At 38.6% G+C, this 19,698-nt stretch overlaps 1 protein-coding gene across 5 annotated transcripts in view; it reads left to right on the top strand.

The window, feature by feature from the left end:
• TULP3 (TUB like protein 3) overlaps positions 1-19,698 on the top strand; it is a 33,769-nt gene that overhangs the window by 5,358 nt on the left and 8,713 nt on the right. For all 5 annotated transcript variants that reach the window (XM_082311020.1, XM_082311019.1, XM_082311021.1 and 2 more), the window contains exons 2-5: positions 8,270-8,321; positions 13,752-13,914; positions 15,864-16,040; positions 17,843-17,973. In XM_082311020.1, the coding sequence (XP_082167146.1) occupies positions 8,270-8,321; positions 13,752-13,914; positions 15,864-16,040; positions 17,843-17,973 (523 nt within the window). The remainder of the gene's footprint in view (positions 1-8,269; positions 8,322-13,751; positions 13,915-15,863; positions 16,041-17,842; positions 17,974-19,698) is intronic.

The following is a 19,698-nucleotide window of genomic DNA, read 5'->3' as shown; positions in this document are numbered from 1 at the left end:
AAAGTAACAACACTATTATACCTGTCCCTCAAATTTCCAAATACAACTTGAAATGCACTTTGTAACTGCAATTGTTAGAACAATGAAAGAGTTGTCTTCAAGTTGAACCTTGTTTGGATTGTCCCTTCAGTTTCTAATAAGTTCTTCTCAGATCTCTTACAATTTAGAATTTAGGTTACTGATGACCCATCTTTATAGAGACAACCATTATTTTTCTCTTCTGCTTTTCTTTTTTCCTTCCTTTTTTAACCGCTAGTGGTGTGGCATCTGTAGGAGGGATAAGTGCCCTGATTTCAACATAATTATGACTTTCTATGTGTGAAACCTTTCTGCAACCAGACTTGCACTGGGATAGCTCCAGACTCTTGTTTTGTTACTGAGGTTGGGTGATCTCCAAAATAAAACTGTTGATTGTGTTGTAACTGGGTCATGGGATGAATTCTCTTCTAAGTGGATTTGCTGATATGCCTAGAGCTGTTGCCTTAGACTACTGCAAGAACATTTACCCTTACTCCTGGTGTTGCTTAAAACATATATTCTGTGGGATGTTAGAACTCTAACTGCCTGTGTTGTTGTTACAGAAGTCAATGGTCACTTCTGCACTCCTTTCCCATTTAGCATTATTATGCAAAATCTGAGGCAAAAAACCAACAAGAATCTAAATCTAGTGGCAGTATCTTGCTGAGTCACTTAGTTTGGGATGGAAATTAAATTTTGCTGTTTCTATCTCTTTAATGGCTTCCCCTTTCAAACTTTTAAAACATAAAAAACTGGACTGGGACTAAAAGTCCACAGTCCGTTCTAGAGTGTCAGTTCAGAAAATTTCACTTATGTTCCTTCCCCCATTTTTAGTTTTAAAAACTCTAAAACAAGTGCAATTTGTGGCATGAAGTGTGATATGCTTATTTTCGGGGAACTTTGAGTTTTGTTATCTAGTCTGGGTTAAGCATACTGTGTGCTATTTAACTGCTGACTTTGTTGCTGGGACAGAATAGCAACTGCTTTACATTTCACTGGTTTCGTCTTGTAATGGGGTACAACATCAAGAAAAGTGACAGGCAAGGTTTAATAATTCACAAACAGAAGATCATAGGAGTCAGTTGTCTTCCTCTGTGCCACTCTCCCAGCATCTGTGATGGGTTTAATGGTTAACAGCCTGTGTGGATTTCTGGCTTCTCTTGGCCTTCCTTCCAGGAAAAGAATACTCCTTTCAGTTTAGGTATGCTGTAACAAATTACTTGAGACTTTTCTGGCTAAGGAAAACAAGAATTTACTTTCTGTTCTCCCAGTATAGTGCAGTAGAGAATGACACAGGCTTTGGTTTGCACTCTTCTTTATAGTCCAGATAGAAGATCTACTAGCTTCTGTCCAGAGACTGCTACTTTATTTTCATTGCTCTATTCCCTTGTTCCAATTAGGAGGAGCTAATCTTTGGTATTTGGTGAGTCAGTTTTTGAATGGTGTATGAAATACTAAGCAGTACAGTAGTCAAAATAGTTCTGAGCTCAGAATTTAACCTTTTCATGATGCTTGTGTTCCTGTTGCATTTTCTTCTAACAGGCTGTATTCTTTATTGTCATCTAGTTTGTTCTCTCAGACTCGGGCTCTAAACTGTCTCCATTTATCTTGTGATCTCCAGAATCCAAAGAGACAGAATCACAGAATCATGGAGGTTGGAAAAGGCTTCTTGAGATCATCTGGTCCAACCCCACTGCTCAAGCAGGGTCAGCTGGAGCAGGTTGCACAGGACAATGTCCAGTGAGATTTTTAATATCTCCAAAGATGGAGACTCCATGGCCTCCCTGGGCAACCTGTTCCAGTGTTTGACCACTCTTTCAGTAAAAGTTTTTTTCTTGTGTTTGGATAGAATTTCAGGTGTTTTAGTTTGTGCCCATTGCCTCTTGCCCTGTCAGTAGGCACTACTGGCTTGATCTCCTTTACACCCCCCATCAGGTATTTATACACATCGATAAGATCCCCCCTGAGCCTTCTCTTCTTCAGGCTGAATCGTCCCAGTTCTCTCAGCCTCACCTCATGTGAAAGATACTCCAGTCGCTTAATCATCTTTGTGGCCCTTTGATGGACTTGCTCCAGTACATCCATATCTTTCTTGCACCGAGGAGCTCAGAACTGGACACAGCACTTCATGTGTGGCTTCACCAGTGCTGAGCAGAGGTGGAGGCAACTCCCTCGACCTGCTGGCAATGCTTTTCCTAATGCAGCCCAGGATGCTATCAGCCACCTTTACCTTGAGGGTGCATTGCTGGCTCACGGTCAACTTGTTGTCCACCAAGACAGTATCAATCCATTTCTGAAAAAGAAATCTCATCAGACAGCATATGCTTTATTCTTTGTTTCACCATAATTCAACTTTTCTCCTGTAGACTCTTCATTTCTCAATGTTCTGTGTACTTTACTAGCAGGTTCCTGTTTAGTTCGCCTGACAATCTCCTGCCACATTAGTTCTTCCTATTTCAAGGTGTGTTTGTGTAGGTATGTAATTGAATTTGATAATCGTCACTCCTATGGATGCTATGTTACACATTTTCCTGGAAATGAACAATTACAGTTCCGTCAGTTGCAAGGAAAGCAGATGGGACTCCTCCCTTTTGTGGATTGAAAGGTGCATTACAGAGGCAGTATTGCAATTTTTGTTTGGAATATATCTTTTAAAGGATAAGAATCCTTCTTCAAGTTATCTCTTTTCCACAGCTTCTGTTTTCCTTTATAGCTGTAGTTCAGATGAGGAGAAGAATTCCCAGGGAAGTTCTTTGGAGAGTTAAGAGTGAAAACTCTTTCATAACAGCTGACCCTGCATTTCTTACCGAGTTGCTTTTACTTGCACTTCTACAACTGGAAATAAAATCTAGTGGACAAATATATGTGCCACAAGCCACATTCTTCTCATTCCATGATTCTTAAGTTCTGGTAGTACTGCTCAGAGACATAACCACTGCTACCACATTAATAAACTGTCCTGCAAAGGAAAAAGGAGTTATGTGAGCTTTGTTAGACTCCTGATGGAAGCAGCCCCCAGAGTGAGAAATGGAGCATAAGATATTGGGAAATTTGGGACTTTTGTGGAGGAAAATGGTGTTAGTTTATTGTGCCTTGGAGTTCCTTTAAAGGAAACAGAGCAATGGGAAGAGTTAAAAATTTAAGGATCTTGATTGTTAATGCATAGGTTCATATTCCCATCAATATTGAAAGATTGTGTTTGTTAAAAGAAGGATTTATGTGTCAGACCGATATAAAATATCAAGCTTGTTTGTAACAAGGTGCAGTAAACTCAAAATCTAGTTCACTTTAAAATGAGCTAAAAGTTTCTGCTGGGCACTTTCCCTGAATCTCTCTGCCAAACTACGGAGTATCTGAATTTTTAGTATCTTCCCTAGAGCTGTGCACAAACAGGTGATACTTCCTGAATTTCTCTCACCAAGAATTCAGTGCATATACAGTGCTAATATATGCTCTAAAGAAGCTTAGAACAGTTAAAAAGGAAAACAAGCTATCTTTCCTTCTCTTGGGTCAGATTTTCTTTTGAAGTTGGGGTGGGGTCTGTTTCTGTCAGCTAGTCTGACCTTCTGCTGAAAAGAGGCCAGAGAACTTTACTTGTTATTTATCAAACCCATAATTACTTGAATTATAGAATAGCTTTAGCTATCTGGGAAACTTTTAAATCTGCAAGGCCTTGCTGCATTGCTTGTTTAGGAGGAAAAACTGAGTAGAGTTTTTCTTTAGTGGACGTAGGAGGAATGTACCTATTTTGTTGAATGCAGGAAAAACTATAACGAGTTTTTTTTCCTTTGTTTAACATATTTCAAATCTATCTTTCCAGTGAATTCTGGATCATGTAGAACATTTTCTCTCTACGGGCTGCACTTCCTGTGGCTCCGTGACGTACCCCAATGGTTAATTAGTCACAGCATTAAATAAAAATTTTATTTGCAGTCTGAATTTGTTTAGCTTCACTTAGGCATGACTAGATTTTGGTGTCTTCTCCTCTCGCATCAATAGTCATTTGTGGCTTCAAATGCATGGAATACAGTGGAAGGTAATGATTAATTATCTCTTGGATAAACTGTAAGATGCATTCAAATCTTGCTAAGAGGTAGATTTTCCAGTCCTTGGTCGATTTGTTCAGCTTTCTGCTGAACCCTTTTCAGCTCTTCAGAATCTTTTCTCTTGTGTGGACCTCGGACAGAATGGAAAGACCATTTTCAGACCAATGGATTGCTTTCTTGCCCTGTTTTCTATGTTCTCCTGCTTTAATATCAGGGTATTTCATTAGTCTCAGGGTTGCATTATACTGTGAGTTTGCGTTTGGCTGATTCAATGGTAATTATTGCCAAGTGCTTTCAACATAACTATTTTGGGTTTTTTAAGCATAATATATTCAGGAACACAGAGAAGTTGCAATGAAAACAAGAGTGTTAACTCTGTCTAGCCATATGTATGCTTTACAACAGTTTGTAATTCCAAAATTGCAGTGTCTTATTGAAAAATAATATGTCCATTCTGAAAGAACTGTCAATAGATGTAGTGTGCCTTTTTTACAGAAATTAAAATAAACTGCATAAAAATGAAGCCTTAATTACATATATGAATATCTGTTAAATAACTTGTGAGTTATCTCTTCATTGTGGTTAGTTTGATATTCTGAAAATGGTTACGAAAGACCAAATAAACACATCTATAATAAATTTGTCATTCATATTCCTATTGCAACACTTTAATTTCTGCTTATGATATGAAAACAAGGCTAATTCTGATTTCAGCAGGAATTTGAGGTGGTATCCGTTCAAAATAAAACACTGGTTCATGTTGGGCTATGTTGAATCTGGAAATGGATCTGTGAGGAGGAATGGGTCTGTGAACCCCTTTATGTCTCGCCGTCTTCTCCCACACTCAGACATGCTGTTGTATCTTCTTAATTGAGTGGTTTTGTTAAATAGTTGCTTTCCCACTCTCATTTTTACTCTGTATCCTGGATAATCATTAGTATCTCTTATGTGTTACATTCTGGGTCATTTTTCCTTTCTCTGTGGCATATGTCTGCTACCCATCATGCAGCTTTAGTAGGAGAGCTAGTGGATTCTGGTAAATGTAGTAGAGGAGTTGGTGGGCAGGGTCTCATGTAGTCTGCTCTTCTGCAGCAGATGGAAAGAGGGAGATCATGACAGGCTACTTGAGTATTTTCAGTTCTTATTTATCAAGGGTAAATGGGCAACTGGTTTGGTGGTGTGTTTTTTTTTTTTCCTGTTTTGAACTGTGTTGTAGCTATGGAAATGCTGCTTATTTTTCCTGTTCCTACTGGATATTTAATTCCTGTTATTGTACGTAAACCCTTCAAATAGAAAAGCATAGCGAAGAGCATAGTGGTTTTGCATGGGCGTGTCCGAAGAGCACTTAGTTGTACTGGTCTGTGTAGTCAGTCCATCTGAAGGAGGATTCGTGTTTGAAGCCTGCGGCTGTATTAGCACGCTACTTGCATTGCTTAGTGGTGAGCTGTGGGAGTGACTCTGGCACAGCCTTTTCCTGTACGGTCTGTAACAACACCAACACCGCTGTGGTGGGTAGAAAAAAGTTTGAAGTGTGTGTATGTGTGGGAAGCTCTTTTTTGTCTAGTTATTATGTTATACTTTCATGATGACCAAGTGCTGGAAGGAAGGTTGTAGGAGGAGTAAATAAGAACAGTGTAAATTTTTTTTTTTCAGCTACTGTTTACAGTGCCACAGTGCTCTTGACTTTAATTGTTTCTTTTTATTTTGCTCCTTGTATGAATCCTTGCACTTTATAATGGGAAGGATTGATGGCTGCTTTCATTTTTTGGCCTGCTACAAGGTGATTTTTGTCTGTGTTTAACAGTAAATTGTAAAAGAGAACACTCTTGTTATCTTTTGCTTTACCAAGCTCTGTGACCTGTTAGCATCGTTATGTATTTCAACCATGTTTGAGTCGCAGTTAAGCAGTTGGAGGTGAGGCATCATGTAGTCTGCATTATGGTCCTGTTCCAACAGTCTTCAGACCTGTCTTTGATTTTACGTAACTTTATTCCAGTGTGGCTAGAAAATAATTTAAAAATACAAAATAAATAATTTTCATTGAGGATTTCCCCAAGGTGCTTATGCGAGTCCTAATATTTCAGCATTTTGCCATCTTCCAGGTAAAAAGGAAAACCTGAAAATTTATTTCCAAAAGAGGTAGTGTTTTCATTTCTTTTTATTTTCTGAAGAAGAAACTCAAATTGTTGAGGATGTGTTTTCTGTTAGGAAAAGCAACAAAACCACAGACAGTAACTTGTGTCTACACAGCACACCTTGTAGTTCTCTTTAATTGTATAAGAATGTGTCCATAAATCTAATATTGATCAGAGCTACACAGATTGCTTTATAACAAACACTTGACTGCAGTTAACAAATATCATCCATTTCTTAAGTCAGTAGGCGTAGGAAAAGAAAAGGAACATTCTCCCCCCCCCCCCCCCCCCCTTTTTTTTTTTGGTCATGAATATTTTAACTGGAGCCTTGAAGCAGTTTGCCAAAGATGGCCGTTTCCATCCTATGCTTTAAATAAAAAGCAAGTCAAATTTTAACTTTATATTGAAGTGTCATGTGGCAAGTAATGTATATCTTGCTGCACTCAGTAGATATGTCTCTGCATGTTTCTTTCTTAAATTGTGGATGTTTTCAGGTGGAGATGAGTGTATTACTGTAACTGTTGCTGTGGGGACACGCAATAGCTCTTCACCCCCCTTCAAGAAAGACAATAATTTTTCCACGTGCTCCATTCCCTTTGAATCCAAGGTCCTACGTATCACTGGTCCATGTGAGGAGTAACATCAGTTTTTAGAAGCAAGGTGTTTTCAAGGTCCTGCACCCGTTATGTGATAATACTTGAAATACATTAGAAAAAAATTATAGAAATAAGGAAAACTGCAAAGTAAAAAACAATGGCAGTGGTAACTTGCTTTAAAATACCATTAGTTGGGCAGTAAGCATCAATTTTAGAGTATATAAACTCTTATATATGAGGTGCGTATACAAAACTTTTTTTTCTGCACATTTCAGCCTTCCAGCCCAGGGCCTGTGTTGGCTAGGGGAGTCTGTCTGTAAGGACCTCTGATCTGTTGTCTGCTTGCCTGGAAGTTGAGTCAAATGTGGATTTACTAGGGGTTAAGAGGACTCTCAGCCCTTTCTCCTCTTGTTAGCTCTATATGCTATGATCCAATTTCCATGGCATGTGTTTTGCAGAAACCCCACCCCACCTCTCTCCCTGTCTCTCTCCGTCTCTCCAGTTTTCCTTGTTAGGGTTGTATTCAGCACTGTCTACCAGCTTGTGACTTCTGCATAGACGTTTCTGCATACCTAGACCAGACAGAGAATTTCCTGTTTAAATCGAAATTTTGGCTAGCCCTGCTTTTCTGCATGCCATCAATAAAATATCTAATGTTTGTCTGTTTCCTGTATTAAGTATCTTCTTCCTGATGCTTTCTCACTTCCAGACAGGTCTTTGTCAAAGCCGTGTAGGAGGGAAGTGCACAACTGTGGTAGGCAGAATATGTGCTTGCTTGTCAATTAAACTTTCCCCTTTGTAAGGTTAACTGCTCTAAATTGCACTTTATGTAATAACTCATTATTGTACAAAAGGAAATGGGAAGTCTATGTGGAACACAGCTCAGAATGAAAAACTAGAATTCTTATGGAAGTTATCTATAAAACACTTAAATAGTGAAATACTTATTTTTTTCATCTCTAGGAATTAATATCAGGTGTTGCAAATACAGATTCTGTCAGGTATTAACAGTAGTTCTGGGAAGTCTGGCAGGAGGAGAAAATGGTGTAGGTTTGACTCCAAGAAAAAACCTAAAATTCTGAGTTAATTTGGAGTTGGGTATTTTATGAAGGAGCAGGGACTTTACTGAATTGGTTTAAACTGTGTTAAGCCTTCAGATATAAATTGTCTCATAGCCCACCTCAGTAGTGGCTCATAATCCGTCCATCAGTAATGAAGCCTTTTTTTGCTTACAAAATGTTTTCAGAACAGTTTACTAAGGTGATTAAACTACAGTTTGGTCCTATTTATGACAGAATATGAAGTATGTTTTATTTTTTAATGCCTCGTAATTTGGTCTTCTCGTGGGATAGAAATTATGTCTTACAGTTGTTTTAAAGTCTTGATGGTGAAGTTGTAGTCTGTGAATATCCTGTGTTCTTACAGTGCAAACTGTTTACTAGCAATAATTAATTTGTTTCTTTTCCTTTCCCAGCATCTTTGAGGATGAAAGCATGAAATTACGACAGCTGAAACTAGAGAATCAGGTAAATGATAGTGCTGAAGCTGGTAAAAATAAGTACAGGAAAACAAACATTAGCCATGTAGAGACTTGAGAAATGGGGGTGAAGTGCTAAAAATGCTTGGTCTAAAGAATACAAACAAGAACTCATGGCTAACATTTTTCTTTAAAGATTTTCATGGCTGCTGTTAGTTTAAGTCAACCTTGCTATGGCTTGTAGGCTTGATGTCTTTGATACATTTATTTTTCAAATGTCCTCTCATTTAATTGGGATTGAGTCACCACAACACAGGAATGAATCAAAAGAGAGGAAGACTGCAGGGAATCATCCATTTTAAGCATCAAAGGAAAAGAAAAAGTTTCCCCAAGCTATGGAAAGATCTTCTTAACACTGCTATTGAGAAAGATTTCCAGCATCTTTTGACTTTATTTTGTTTCCTACAAAGAAAACATTTACAGCCAAGCATTTGTCAAATATTAGGTTATAGGTCTCAGTTTTTAAAGTGCTGTTTGCTGGAATATTCTTCCTCTGTGAAATTTTAACTGCTTATAGATAGATTAGAAGATATGAGATTATTATGATTCTCTAGCTGGCCATTTCACATGGACCACAAATCACTGTCTTGCATTAAATTAATCTATGTTCAAATTAAAGTGTGTTTTTTAGAAAAAAAAACTCGCTAGCTCGCTCTCTCAGCTGAGAATCTTTAAGTCCAGACATAACAGTCTTCAGGGAACTGCTGCAGTGATAGTAACCCTCTTTACCAGAACTTTTTCATTATTTGTAGTCTGAGTTTGCTTAGCTTTGACTTCAGACAGTGGATTTATTACTAACTTTATCTGTGTATATAGCCACTTATCTAAAACACTTCAGAGTCAAGGAGTAAAATTTATCTTTGGTCATATTTATGGAAGCTAGGCTAATCTTTTTACCTGTAGGCTATCCAGTAACACTTTTTTTCTTTTTTTTTTTTTTTTAAAAGAAAGCATTAGTTCAAGTAATCGGTAAAAGAGCATTTAGTGCGAAATGCCACTCAGTAAGAAGTTCCAAAACTAAGGATGGTCTGGTGATGAACCTCAGTGTCTGTTTTAGGACTGTTGTCTTGGGTCATAAGCTGGTAGTAATCACTGGCTCTTAGTGCTAGGCACTGTGGTCAATGTATGCCCAGTTTCAGATCTTGCCATGGGGATGCATTGCTGTTCTAACAAAACAAAGCTGCTGGGCTGGGTGGAATTCCCTCAGAGCAGCTGTCACTTGAATTATGAAGAGGTGAGTTTCATACCCTTTTGCAATTTTGTTTCAGGCTTTCTTGGATTTGGTTGAGATGGTTGAGATTGCAATCATCTGCAAAATCAACAGCTAGAAAATTTCACTAAAATATATTTAACACCACCCCCACTCCTTGCAAATGAGATTTGTTGAGAAATGCTAATAGTCTCTAATTTAGGATTGTATATTTAGCTTTTAATATTAACTTTTAAAGTCTACTTTTAACTTTTACATGGATAGTACCATGCCTGCTGAAGAAATAGAGGTCAGTAGGAGATCACTATCAGACATGATGGACTCGTTGCTGGTTGTAGCTGATACCTTGCTTGATTAATGTGTCCTAAACATTTATAGGAATTGGGATAAAAAATGCAAAATGTTTTAGTCCAGCAGGATCATGTTTAGAACCTTTGGCCATACAGAGAATCTGGAATAAGCATTTGCCACAGCAAAGACATATGCCTGTCATCTGTCTTTATGATGGGTTTGGAAACCCTGTAATTGCAGTAAAATATTATTTATAATAACGCATGACATCAAGTTCCATCTGCGGGCCAGCTCTGCGTGCCAGGATGCTTTTATCTAGACTACTGCCTTTTCCTTGAGGAGAGAGTGTGTGGCTCCTCAGGCAGAGCTTACTTCCCCAGCAGCAGAAGGTGTTCCCGTGTCTCTTGAGGCACCTGCAGCTCAAAGTGCAATGCTGCCACCTCCCTGCGGGTGGAGGGCGTGAAGCTGAAGGCGTATTTCTGCATGCACCTGGTATGGTACTTTTGACACGAAGTTTCATTAATGCCATCATCATTAGCATTGTCACTGCTGCCTCAGCATGAACTAAGGAGGAGCTGGAAGAGTGGAGAGGATGTTTCAGAGCTAGGATCCATCCCACATGGCCTACTAAGGTAGGACCATGCCAAATAATACATAGTATGGTATTACTGCACCTTCAAGGGTGGAGTGGTTAGAACCTTCCTGTATACCATCTTCCTGTTCATCACAGTTGTAGAAAGAATACTAAACTAGTTCTCTTGTTAGTCTGCTAGGATATATTCATCTGACACATCTGACTTCTTAGCTTGTTGGAAACTCATTAGAACCAGAGTTGGTGGTTTGTGATCCTTTAATCATCCTGTATTCTGATGTTATGCTTTTCTGTGATGCAAAGAAAATGTTTCTGAAAGTATTTAATACACAGAGTTCACAAAATCCTGAACAAATCGTGATATGCTGTATCTACTATTTAATGGGTTATGTGTTCTGGTGTCCTGTTCATGAACTATCTAAATTTTTTGTGGTGATATTATATGAATTTTTACTGTAACACAGAGCTGGAGGAAAAGGCTAGTTAGTAGACAAAATGAAACAAAATACAGTTTCCTTTTTTCTACTTCATCTTAGTGGAGTAAGTCTGAGAATACATAGTACTGAAGGTAAGGCTGGTCTGCCCCCTGATGTAGAGAAAATGAACTGCTACTACCTGTTCCGTCAGTGGGCTTGTAGATTTTTTCCATCTCAATAAGCAAAGTGGTAGAGAGAAGCCTTTTTAAAACACATTAAGTTACTATCAAGTTTTGTCACTTTGATTATCCTGAAGTTCTTGCAAGAAGAAGTAGTAGGGTGGTCAAGCATTGGAACAGGCTGCCCAGGGAAGTGGTTGAGTCCCCATCCCTGGAGGTATTTAAAAGACGGGTGGACGTGGTGCTTAGGGACATGGTTTAGTGGTGGGCTTGGCAGTGCTGGGTTAATGGTTAGACTCGATGATCTTAAAGGTCTTTTCCAACCTAAACGATTCTATGATTCTAAGAAGGTCAGTCACATCTACCAGCAGTAAAGTGTATGTTTCAATATAAACCAGTATGATCCCATTGGATTGGTGAGTCCTAGAAACTCTTTGATGAAACAGAATGTACTGTAATAAAAAAAATTATTTTAGGCCGATGAGCAGTGAAATGTTTGAAAACGCTCATCTAATAGAATAATCAGTTAAGTAGCTCTGAAAGTTATTATATCGTATATTGATCCCAAATTCAATTTCCCATTCTAGCAGTAGCTGTGTACTTTCTTACTGCCTTTAGGATGTGTCTGTTTTATTTTTTTCTTGGCTGTCTATTTGTCAGGTAGAGAAGCCTTGGCAACGGTTTGCCTCAAATCCTTATTCTGAGTTAATGCTTTGATTCTTGTTTTCCCTCTCTCCTTTTGTTTAAACTATTAGAGATTTATAAGCTGTCATGAATTTTTTTGCTTCTCTTCAGCATTAATTTAAAAAACAAACAACACAAACCAATGCAAATTCTTCTTGAGGGTCTCACTACCTTTCTAGAAAAAAAAAAATTATCTGTAATTAGTGTTTTCTAAGAATTTGACTTCTGTTGCTTATTTTTCTTTTCTTCTTCTAGACCAATGTGATAATCTCTTTGGAATTCTATGTAATATTTGCCCTGCAGGACAATCCTTGCAAATAATTCTGCAGTAACAAACCCTACGTATATTGCAGTCCAGTCTTCCAAGTGTAATTATGAGTTTAAATAAAAAAGGTCGTTTTGTTTTGGTTTTTTGTTGCTGTTTTTTGTTTTGTTTTTTCTTGGCGTTGTGTGGTTTTGGGGTGGTTTTTTGTTTTTGGGGTTTTTTTTAAGAAGCGCTTGAAAAGCAGAAAGAATAAAGGACCTAGGGCTGAGTTGTGTTGGAATGCCTCAGGGAGAGGTTGCCTGAGAAACTAACCTCACTTGAAATAAAAAGCCTAATAGGAGAGGAAAGAACCAACAAGAGAAAGAAAATTATAACAGGAGAGGAAAGAGTTCCAAAGATGTCTGTGTCTCAAGTGGACTGAATTGCTGGTACTGTTTATCTGATGGATCCTTGGAGACTGAAAAGAATTTGATGGAGAAAGTGTTTCTATCATCAAGAACAACTTTCACGGGGTGTTCAGGTACCTAAGAAATGGGCATGGACAAACTGTACCTACAGTAAGGGGCTTGCACATCATTTGCATAGTGGTGCATTACAGACTATTAGAATATGGTTTTACCTTCTTCTTCGTGCATTGCCTTAACTTTTAAGGATTAAGCGTGACTGTCTTTAAAATGGTGCAATGTCCCCATTTGCCTTAATTTAAGTCTAGAAGTTGTTTCTATCCTCATTTAGTAGGAAATCATAAACATCAAATGTATATGTATCTTAGAAAAGTAATGTTTTATTTTTTAACATTTGGATTTACCAGTCTTGCCTTTCAATCCTGAATTACATGGAAGAATTTTGGAAGGTAGATCAATTTTCCTCTTACTGTATCAGTCCTATTTTAATGACTGTAATTCCGCCCCCCCCGCCAGTCTTATCTCTCAACATTGGTTTCTGGGAACTATTTGTTTTGAGTTCTTCCTGTAAGATGATAGCTTTTAAAACAAAAACCTTTTTCTTTGCAAGTCCTGACTTGCTTTTGCTGCATTGTGACAGCATTTATAACTGCAGTGGCAGAGTGAGACCTGATTAAGGATTTTTAGAAATGTTATGCTAATACAGTAAAAGACTTAATAGCCATATAATGCATAGGGCAAGGGCTCTCATCTTTACTCTGGCATTTTCAGATAGTCTTGGAGATAGTTCTCTTAATACAAAGTTAGCTTAATTGTACAAAACAGGGAGGAAAAATTATACATTCCCTGTATGCACAGGAAGTTGTCCTAAATGATTGAATGTTTATTCCAATCATAACTGCAGTGGAAAGAGAGGAGAGTCCTTGTGAGCTGTTTTGTCTGCTCTGTCAGCTTAAGCAAGTAGGATGCATGGAGTAATAGAATTGCATGAACGTGCTATATTATAACATTTACTTTGTGAAATGTTTCATATTGGATTATAAATGACTGCTGAATTTGTCTATTTATATTAAGGATTGCTGCAGTTTAGACTGGATGAAAGGAGTTAAAATTATCTGCTGATGGTCCCAGGATAGATCAGAAAATAAGCAGGTATCCACCTCACCCATCAACCAGTGATGGGGAATCAAAGGCAATGTCTCACTCCAAAGACACAGTGATATCTGTGTCTAGGATTTTTATAAGAGATTACAAGAGTATTTCAAGTTTACTGGAGATCCTGATCAGTGACATGTCATTGCCAGTGGCTGAGGCATGGTTTCTGCCTCTCTGGATGTGGTTACTCATCCTTATTTCATGCTTTTTGTTTATTTCGCAGAGAGCTCTTCTAGAGAAGAAGCAGAAGAAGAAACGTCTTGATCCCTTGATGGTACAACCAAATCCTGAGGCAAAGCTGCGCAGGTCAAAGCCCAAAGGGTGTGAGGAGCAGACTCCTTTAGTAGAAACTCCTACCGCTTTCCACAGTGATGTTATGTTACATGGTAGGTAACCGACCTGATTGCAACAATGTTCCCCAAAATGCCGGTGCATGCATTTTATGTCACCGATGGGCACCTACATTGCTGTGACAGTGGTCAAGTGATAAACAAGATTGATTACACACCTTTCTATATACAAAAGTAGAATTGTAGTACAGTGTGGTTGAGCAATACTGAACTGTAAAAACAAACAAAAACCTTACCTTGAATTTTTTGACAGCTGAGAATCTTCATGTGCCTTTGAGTAATCTCTTCCTTGTGTTAGGCTAAGAAGAACTACAGAAATGGGTCAGGAACTTCTATAAAGGTAGGGAGATGCAAATCCAAAGCAAGAGAGTCTTCTGAAGGTGTAGGATAAAGAAAAGGAAATAATCGATTAGTGGCTGCCTGTATTTTACTTCATGGTATCACAGTATACTCCATCTCAAGATTGCGTGTGACTGGAGGATAAAGTAGACGAGCAAAACAAAAGTCTTATGAATACTGAATAAGATTCTCGCTGCTTTTTACCTATTGTTTTCTGTGGGCTTCAGGGAGACAACTGAAACATGACAAACAAGCTGTTGTGGTCCAGAAAGTCACAAGCACAAAGTCGTATCAGAGCCAAAAGCAATAACTCAGTGGTCTCAAAACATTACAGTAAAATAGTGACCATTCTGTTAGGAGTGAAAAGAAATACAGTAGTGAAAGCCTTAAGACTTCCATGGCACAGGGAAGAAAAAAGAGCAGTGAGGAAACCCCTACATTCCAGTGGATGTGTCAGGAAGTAGTTTATGAGAGCCAGGATCCCACCAGCCTATCAAAAAAGTGACCGGAAACATCCTAAGTCTTTGAGATGCGTGCTATTGCAGGATGTTATATCATCACCATTACATTAATAGGGAATTAGAGTAGAATTTTAAAAACCCAAACAAACCAGTGTTACCTGGTTTGAAGATTACATTTGGAACTGTTATCCCCTATCTGTTGAATGTTTTTCTTGTTCTCCAGATGTCTTTCAGGATCATAGGATGGGGAGGAGAGTGGTGACATGGATGGTAGCATTTATGTGTCTAAAATCAGGTGGGAGAAAGCTTCTGTTAAAAGACACTTTTAAGTCAAAAAGAGAGTGAGAGAAAAGATTTATATAACTTCTAAGTTAGGAAACTTCAGTAGTACTGAAACTACAAGAAAGAAAAATGAAAACTAACGGCTCCCTCACTAGCTTCCATAGTTCTGAAGCTTCCTCAGTACAAACAAATCCTACTAAGAAGTGATAACAGCAGTAAACATGTCAGAAATCTGGTGTCTAGATAAAGCAATAAATTTTTAAGAAGGAAAACAGTGGGGAAGCAAGAAATCCAAAGCTGGAACTACACTTACATATTGTGTGCTACACAAATGTGTATTAAGTATTATGCCAGACCCTGACATCAAGACGTCTCCGGCAATTATGAAGCGCAGTGCACAGCTGTGTTGCATGTTTAAACGTGGAAATTTCATTTCTGCCAAAAAGATAGAGGGCAACCATTTACAGTTTTTTCTGCCTGTGGCTGTAGATATTGTTATCATCAAATTGATTTGTGATGTTCACTGTAGTGCACTCAGTTATTGGCACAGGAGCAAACAAGGAACCCGAAAGAAAATAGAGTATTTGCCCATAAATAAACTGAAGGATATCAATGTGCATGACAAATACAACTCATTTTAATTGCTTAAGCCCTTGTAAAAAAGTTGATGCAATCACTATAGTTATAAATGGAGAAACTGATGCCCGATATGTTTAAAGTAATAGGCAGTCTGTACCAGTCAGGCCTGACTCCTCCCAAGTCTTCAGACGAAAGTTGAACAAGTATACGTCAGTACTTTAAAGGGATGCTTGAGCAAGGGAAGATGAAAAGAACCACCATCCTGGGATGCATCTTTAGTGGTAAAAAATAGACTTTAGCATTCTGTTTCATTTTGGCCTGCAGGCATTGATGGACCAGCTGCTTTCCTGAAATCAGAAATGCAAGGTTTGGGGACCAAGCTCCAAACTCCCTCTGCTGGATCGTCCAAAACAGAAGACAATGCAGATCAGGAAAATGATGGAGAGGCTCTAACAGACACGGCAGGCAAGCCAGATCTGCAAGAAATCTTACAGAAACGAGGTAAGAGTTGATAATGGGCAAAGGTCTTTTTTCAGGCTCTTCTGCTTCTTATAACTTTTTTTCAGTACATTAAAAAAAAATAAAAAATATGAGGAATCATGAAACAAGTGTCTGTAGGATATTACTTTTAAATGCAGAGCTAGTAGATTCTCCAGCCTGTAGAAATGTAGAACTGCAGTTCCTTCTTCTGATATTAATTGGAACATACCAGTTATGTTTTAAAGCTTTATCAGAGGTTTATAATTTCTGGCCTTTCCAAGGATATTGATGACAAAATGCTATACTTCACATTTCGCTAAAGTTCAGGGTATTTTTATTCCAGATATATTATATCTGGATATGATGCTTGCATATTTTCACAGCAGCAGAACCCTCTATAACAAGTAAATGCCGTAATTTCACTGTCACAATCAACAGGTTTAGAGTTTTATATCCAATAGTTATATCCTATTGAATAGTTTCCCAGTGGAGTGTCCATCTCTGTCTGCCAAGTATCTTATGTTGCTGACAGTACCACAAGAAACCTTTTTTGTTGCATGCAGCCTAAGCATTTTGCAGCAAAATAATGGATAGTGTTTAATATGTTACACAGCTTCGTTTTATTTTGCAGAGCCTGTCTCCCAGAATGTTTCCAGTACACTTTATGTATTAAGGTACTACCATACGTAGAAATACTTCCATTCAGTTGTCAGATGCAACAGCTGCTTACCATGGATAGCAACATTACACAAGAGTTAGGAAAGGAAGCAGGAGAGAATATCCAGAAACTTCAGGGGAAATTAGTGGAGGTAGAATATAAACAGTGAATTTTGAAATTGGCCAGAGTACTAGGGTTAACGCCTTTCCTCCTTACAAATGTGCTTTGGGAAGTCTACTGACAGGTTGTTAAGACTACATTTTTCTTTTTCATCTGAGACAAAGAACTTCCAGCAGTGCCTCTTCTAGGCAGTGCCATGTTGGAGCCCTGTTATAATATTGGCTCTTGGAAAATAATTCAGCTTAGCAGGCTGAGTGTGTTAATTTTTCTATAGTGCTTTATGTGCTTTCCATTCTACAGCCAAATTAAATAATGGAATCACAGAACAAAATGATGCAATTCCAAGTGGAAGGAAACACCAGTGATGTGTATGGAAGCTCTTTATAAATATCTTTATCCAGAGTTACTCTAGTTAGTCATCTCAACATAACTGTGCTTAGATTAAGATTAAATAAATAAGTCCTGGAACTACTCAGTCTGTGCTTCCGTTTAAAAAAATCAAATCATTAGTAGTATTCATGAGATCTGAGTTATTGCTACTGATATAAGAATAAGAGGGGCTCTTACTGAAAAATTACCGTACTCCATTTCAGTATGTATAAGACTAAGGGGAAATGGTAAAGGAGGTACACTGTACAGAGTCTGACTTACAGGATAGGTGTCAGCATATTGATCTGGATTTCCTCTTTTTGTTCTTAAGACATGGAGGGCTTTTTTGTGTGAAAATAGGCAAAATTAATTCAATGACAGCATATACTAAGCAATATGTTACATCATGTAATATCATGTAAAATATATATTAATAAAAGCCTGACAGCTGCTTAATCATCTGCACAGTGACAGCTGCAAAATGTCACTAGGGGTTTGAATTACAAGGCTTGGGAAGCAACATAGCACATGAAGAAAATCAGCAGTTGAAATAACAGAAATTAATTAGAAGAACGAGAGCAGAACAGTTATGCAAGAGTAATATATGAATTAGTGATACCATGAACTCGTGACACCTTCTTTCAGAGGTTACCTGCTTGATCCTCTATTCTGACAGGAATTTCAGGCAGTTTGAATTTTGATGAGGAGGACACAGAAGAAGAAGAAGCTAGTAAGAGACCAGCATCTCATTCACCATATCCTGAATCTGAGAGGCCTAGTTCTGCAACCAGTGAGAAATCTTTTGCAGTAAGTGTCTTGAAATCCATTTCTGATAAGGGCTGGGCATATGCTTGATTTTAGTACTAACCCCTTGAGCTAATTTAGCACTAACCCCTTAAGCTTGATTTTAGTACTAACCCCTTTTAACACTTGAGGTTACAATATAGTAGTTGCAACTACAGTAGCTAGCATATTAATCCCTGAAGGCAGAGGAAGGTCACGATTGTCAGGTTACCTGACTGAAGGGCCATTGAGTTGACAAAGACCTAGTAATGATCAAAGGAACAATGGTGGGTGGAGGAACTCAAGTAGCCTAATCAGTGAAGATGGGAACACAATGAACCAGCTACTCCTATGATCCTCAAAGGAGACAGATTAGGCCATTGTCTCTGGTGTAAAATCCACCAAGATGATTGGAGAAACTCTGAAATGCCATGCAAACTTAAGAGGGATCATTGCCTGAAGGTTTATAGCATTTATTGTGGGATGCAAGGGGGAACAGAATTTTGGGATGGAACAGAGAATTCTGGGATTGGACAAAACTTCTTATGGGGTGTTTAGGGCAAGGGACTCAAGAGGGTCAAGGGGGTCAAGGTGAATCAGGGAGTAATAAGCATGGGAAAACAGGGACTAAAGGGAGTAAAAGGCACCAGATACATGTAAACAGCTGCGAGACAGTATGCTTGTCTGGCCACGCCTTGTGGCTGATTACTGCAGCGTGTCCTACCATCTTCTAAAACTCCGTTTTTAACTATTTCCTGTGTGAATGTGTTCTCGTGTGTGTGTGTTTGTGTGTGAGAGAGATACATACATACATATGCTGACAAACTATATGCTGGACTAGCCAGTGAGTTGGAAGAGACCAGCATCAGGAAGACCCAGGGTCTGAGCTAGTGATCAGATAAAGAGCATAGAGTTTGGGCATGGATGCTGGACAGCCTTAAAAGTACTATTCAAAACACCCATGTGAGTATATATGTGAGGTGACCGTGTGTATGTTGTGCTACACTAGTTGGGTGAGTAGTACAAGAGGTCTGGGGTTAGCTGCATGGGAGACTGAGCTATGTGTGCCAACTGCTGGAGATACGGGGTGGGGGGTGCTGGAGGAGGGGAGGGGTGAGAGCCACTAGTGAATTTCAAGTCTGTGTATGTGTGTCTCTGTGTGTATTCACTCAGACTTCCTACTGGCTGTACCTGGGAATGGGGATAAACCAGAGTTCTGCAATTCACAGGATTCAGCAACCTCTAAGAAAAAATGACTTTTAATGATCTATACCAGATTTCCATTAGAATTCGAGTTCCTTTGGTGACCATAACTTGCATCCTGACTGTACACATTGTTCTAAGGTTCTTCCAGCGTTTAGTTGAGATGGTTCCACCATCAGCTTACTCTGTTTCTGTTACTGTTCTGAACCAACATAATCTCAGTGCTCATTTCAGTCACAAAAATCCCAGCCTGTCTTACTGCAGCATCCATCAGTCCAGCTTATCATGCTGCCTTATTTCCCATAAAGTGTTTGAAGTTCTAAAAGCAGAGAGACGCTTTGCTTAGAACATTTACAGTGTCTCATCCTATTTTCCCCTTCCTAGCAATTCACTCATCTCTGGTTAATGGATACTTTTCTCCTCTCCCCTTGGAGGGCTAGTCTTTCCTCACAGTAAAAGTCTTCAGCCACTTTCTTCAGAGAAACACAGGTGGTGTCTCAGTTAACTTCCCTTTGCCAAATATCTTCTCGAGATCTGAGATCTTCT

Source organism: Platalea leucorodia, assembly GCF_965183815.1.
Source record: "Platalea leucorodia genome assembly, chromosome: 4".
Taxonomy (NCBI): domain Eukaryota; kingdom Metazoa; phylum Chordata; class Aves; order Pelecaniformes; family Threskiornithidae; genus Platalea; species Platalea leucorodia.
This window is presented reverse-complemented; position numbering and strand designations above follow the sequence as displayed.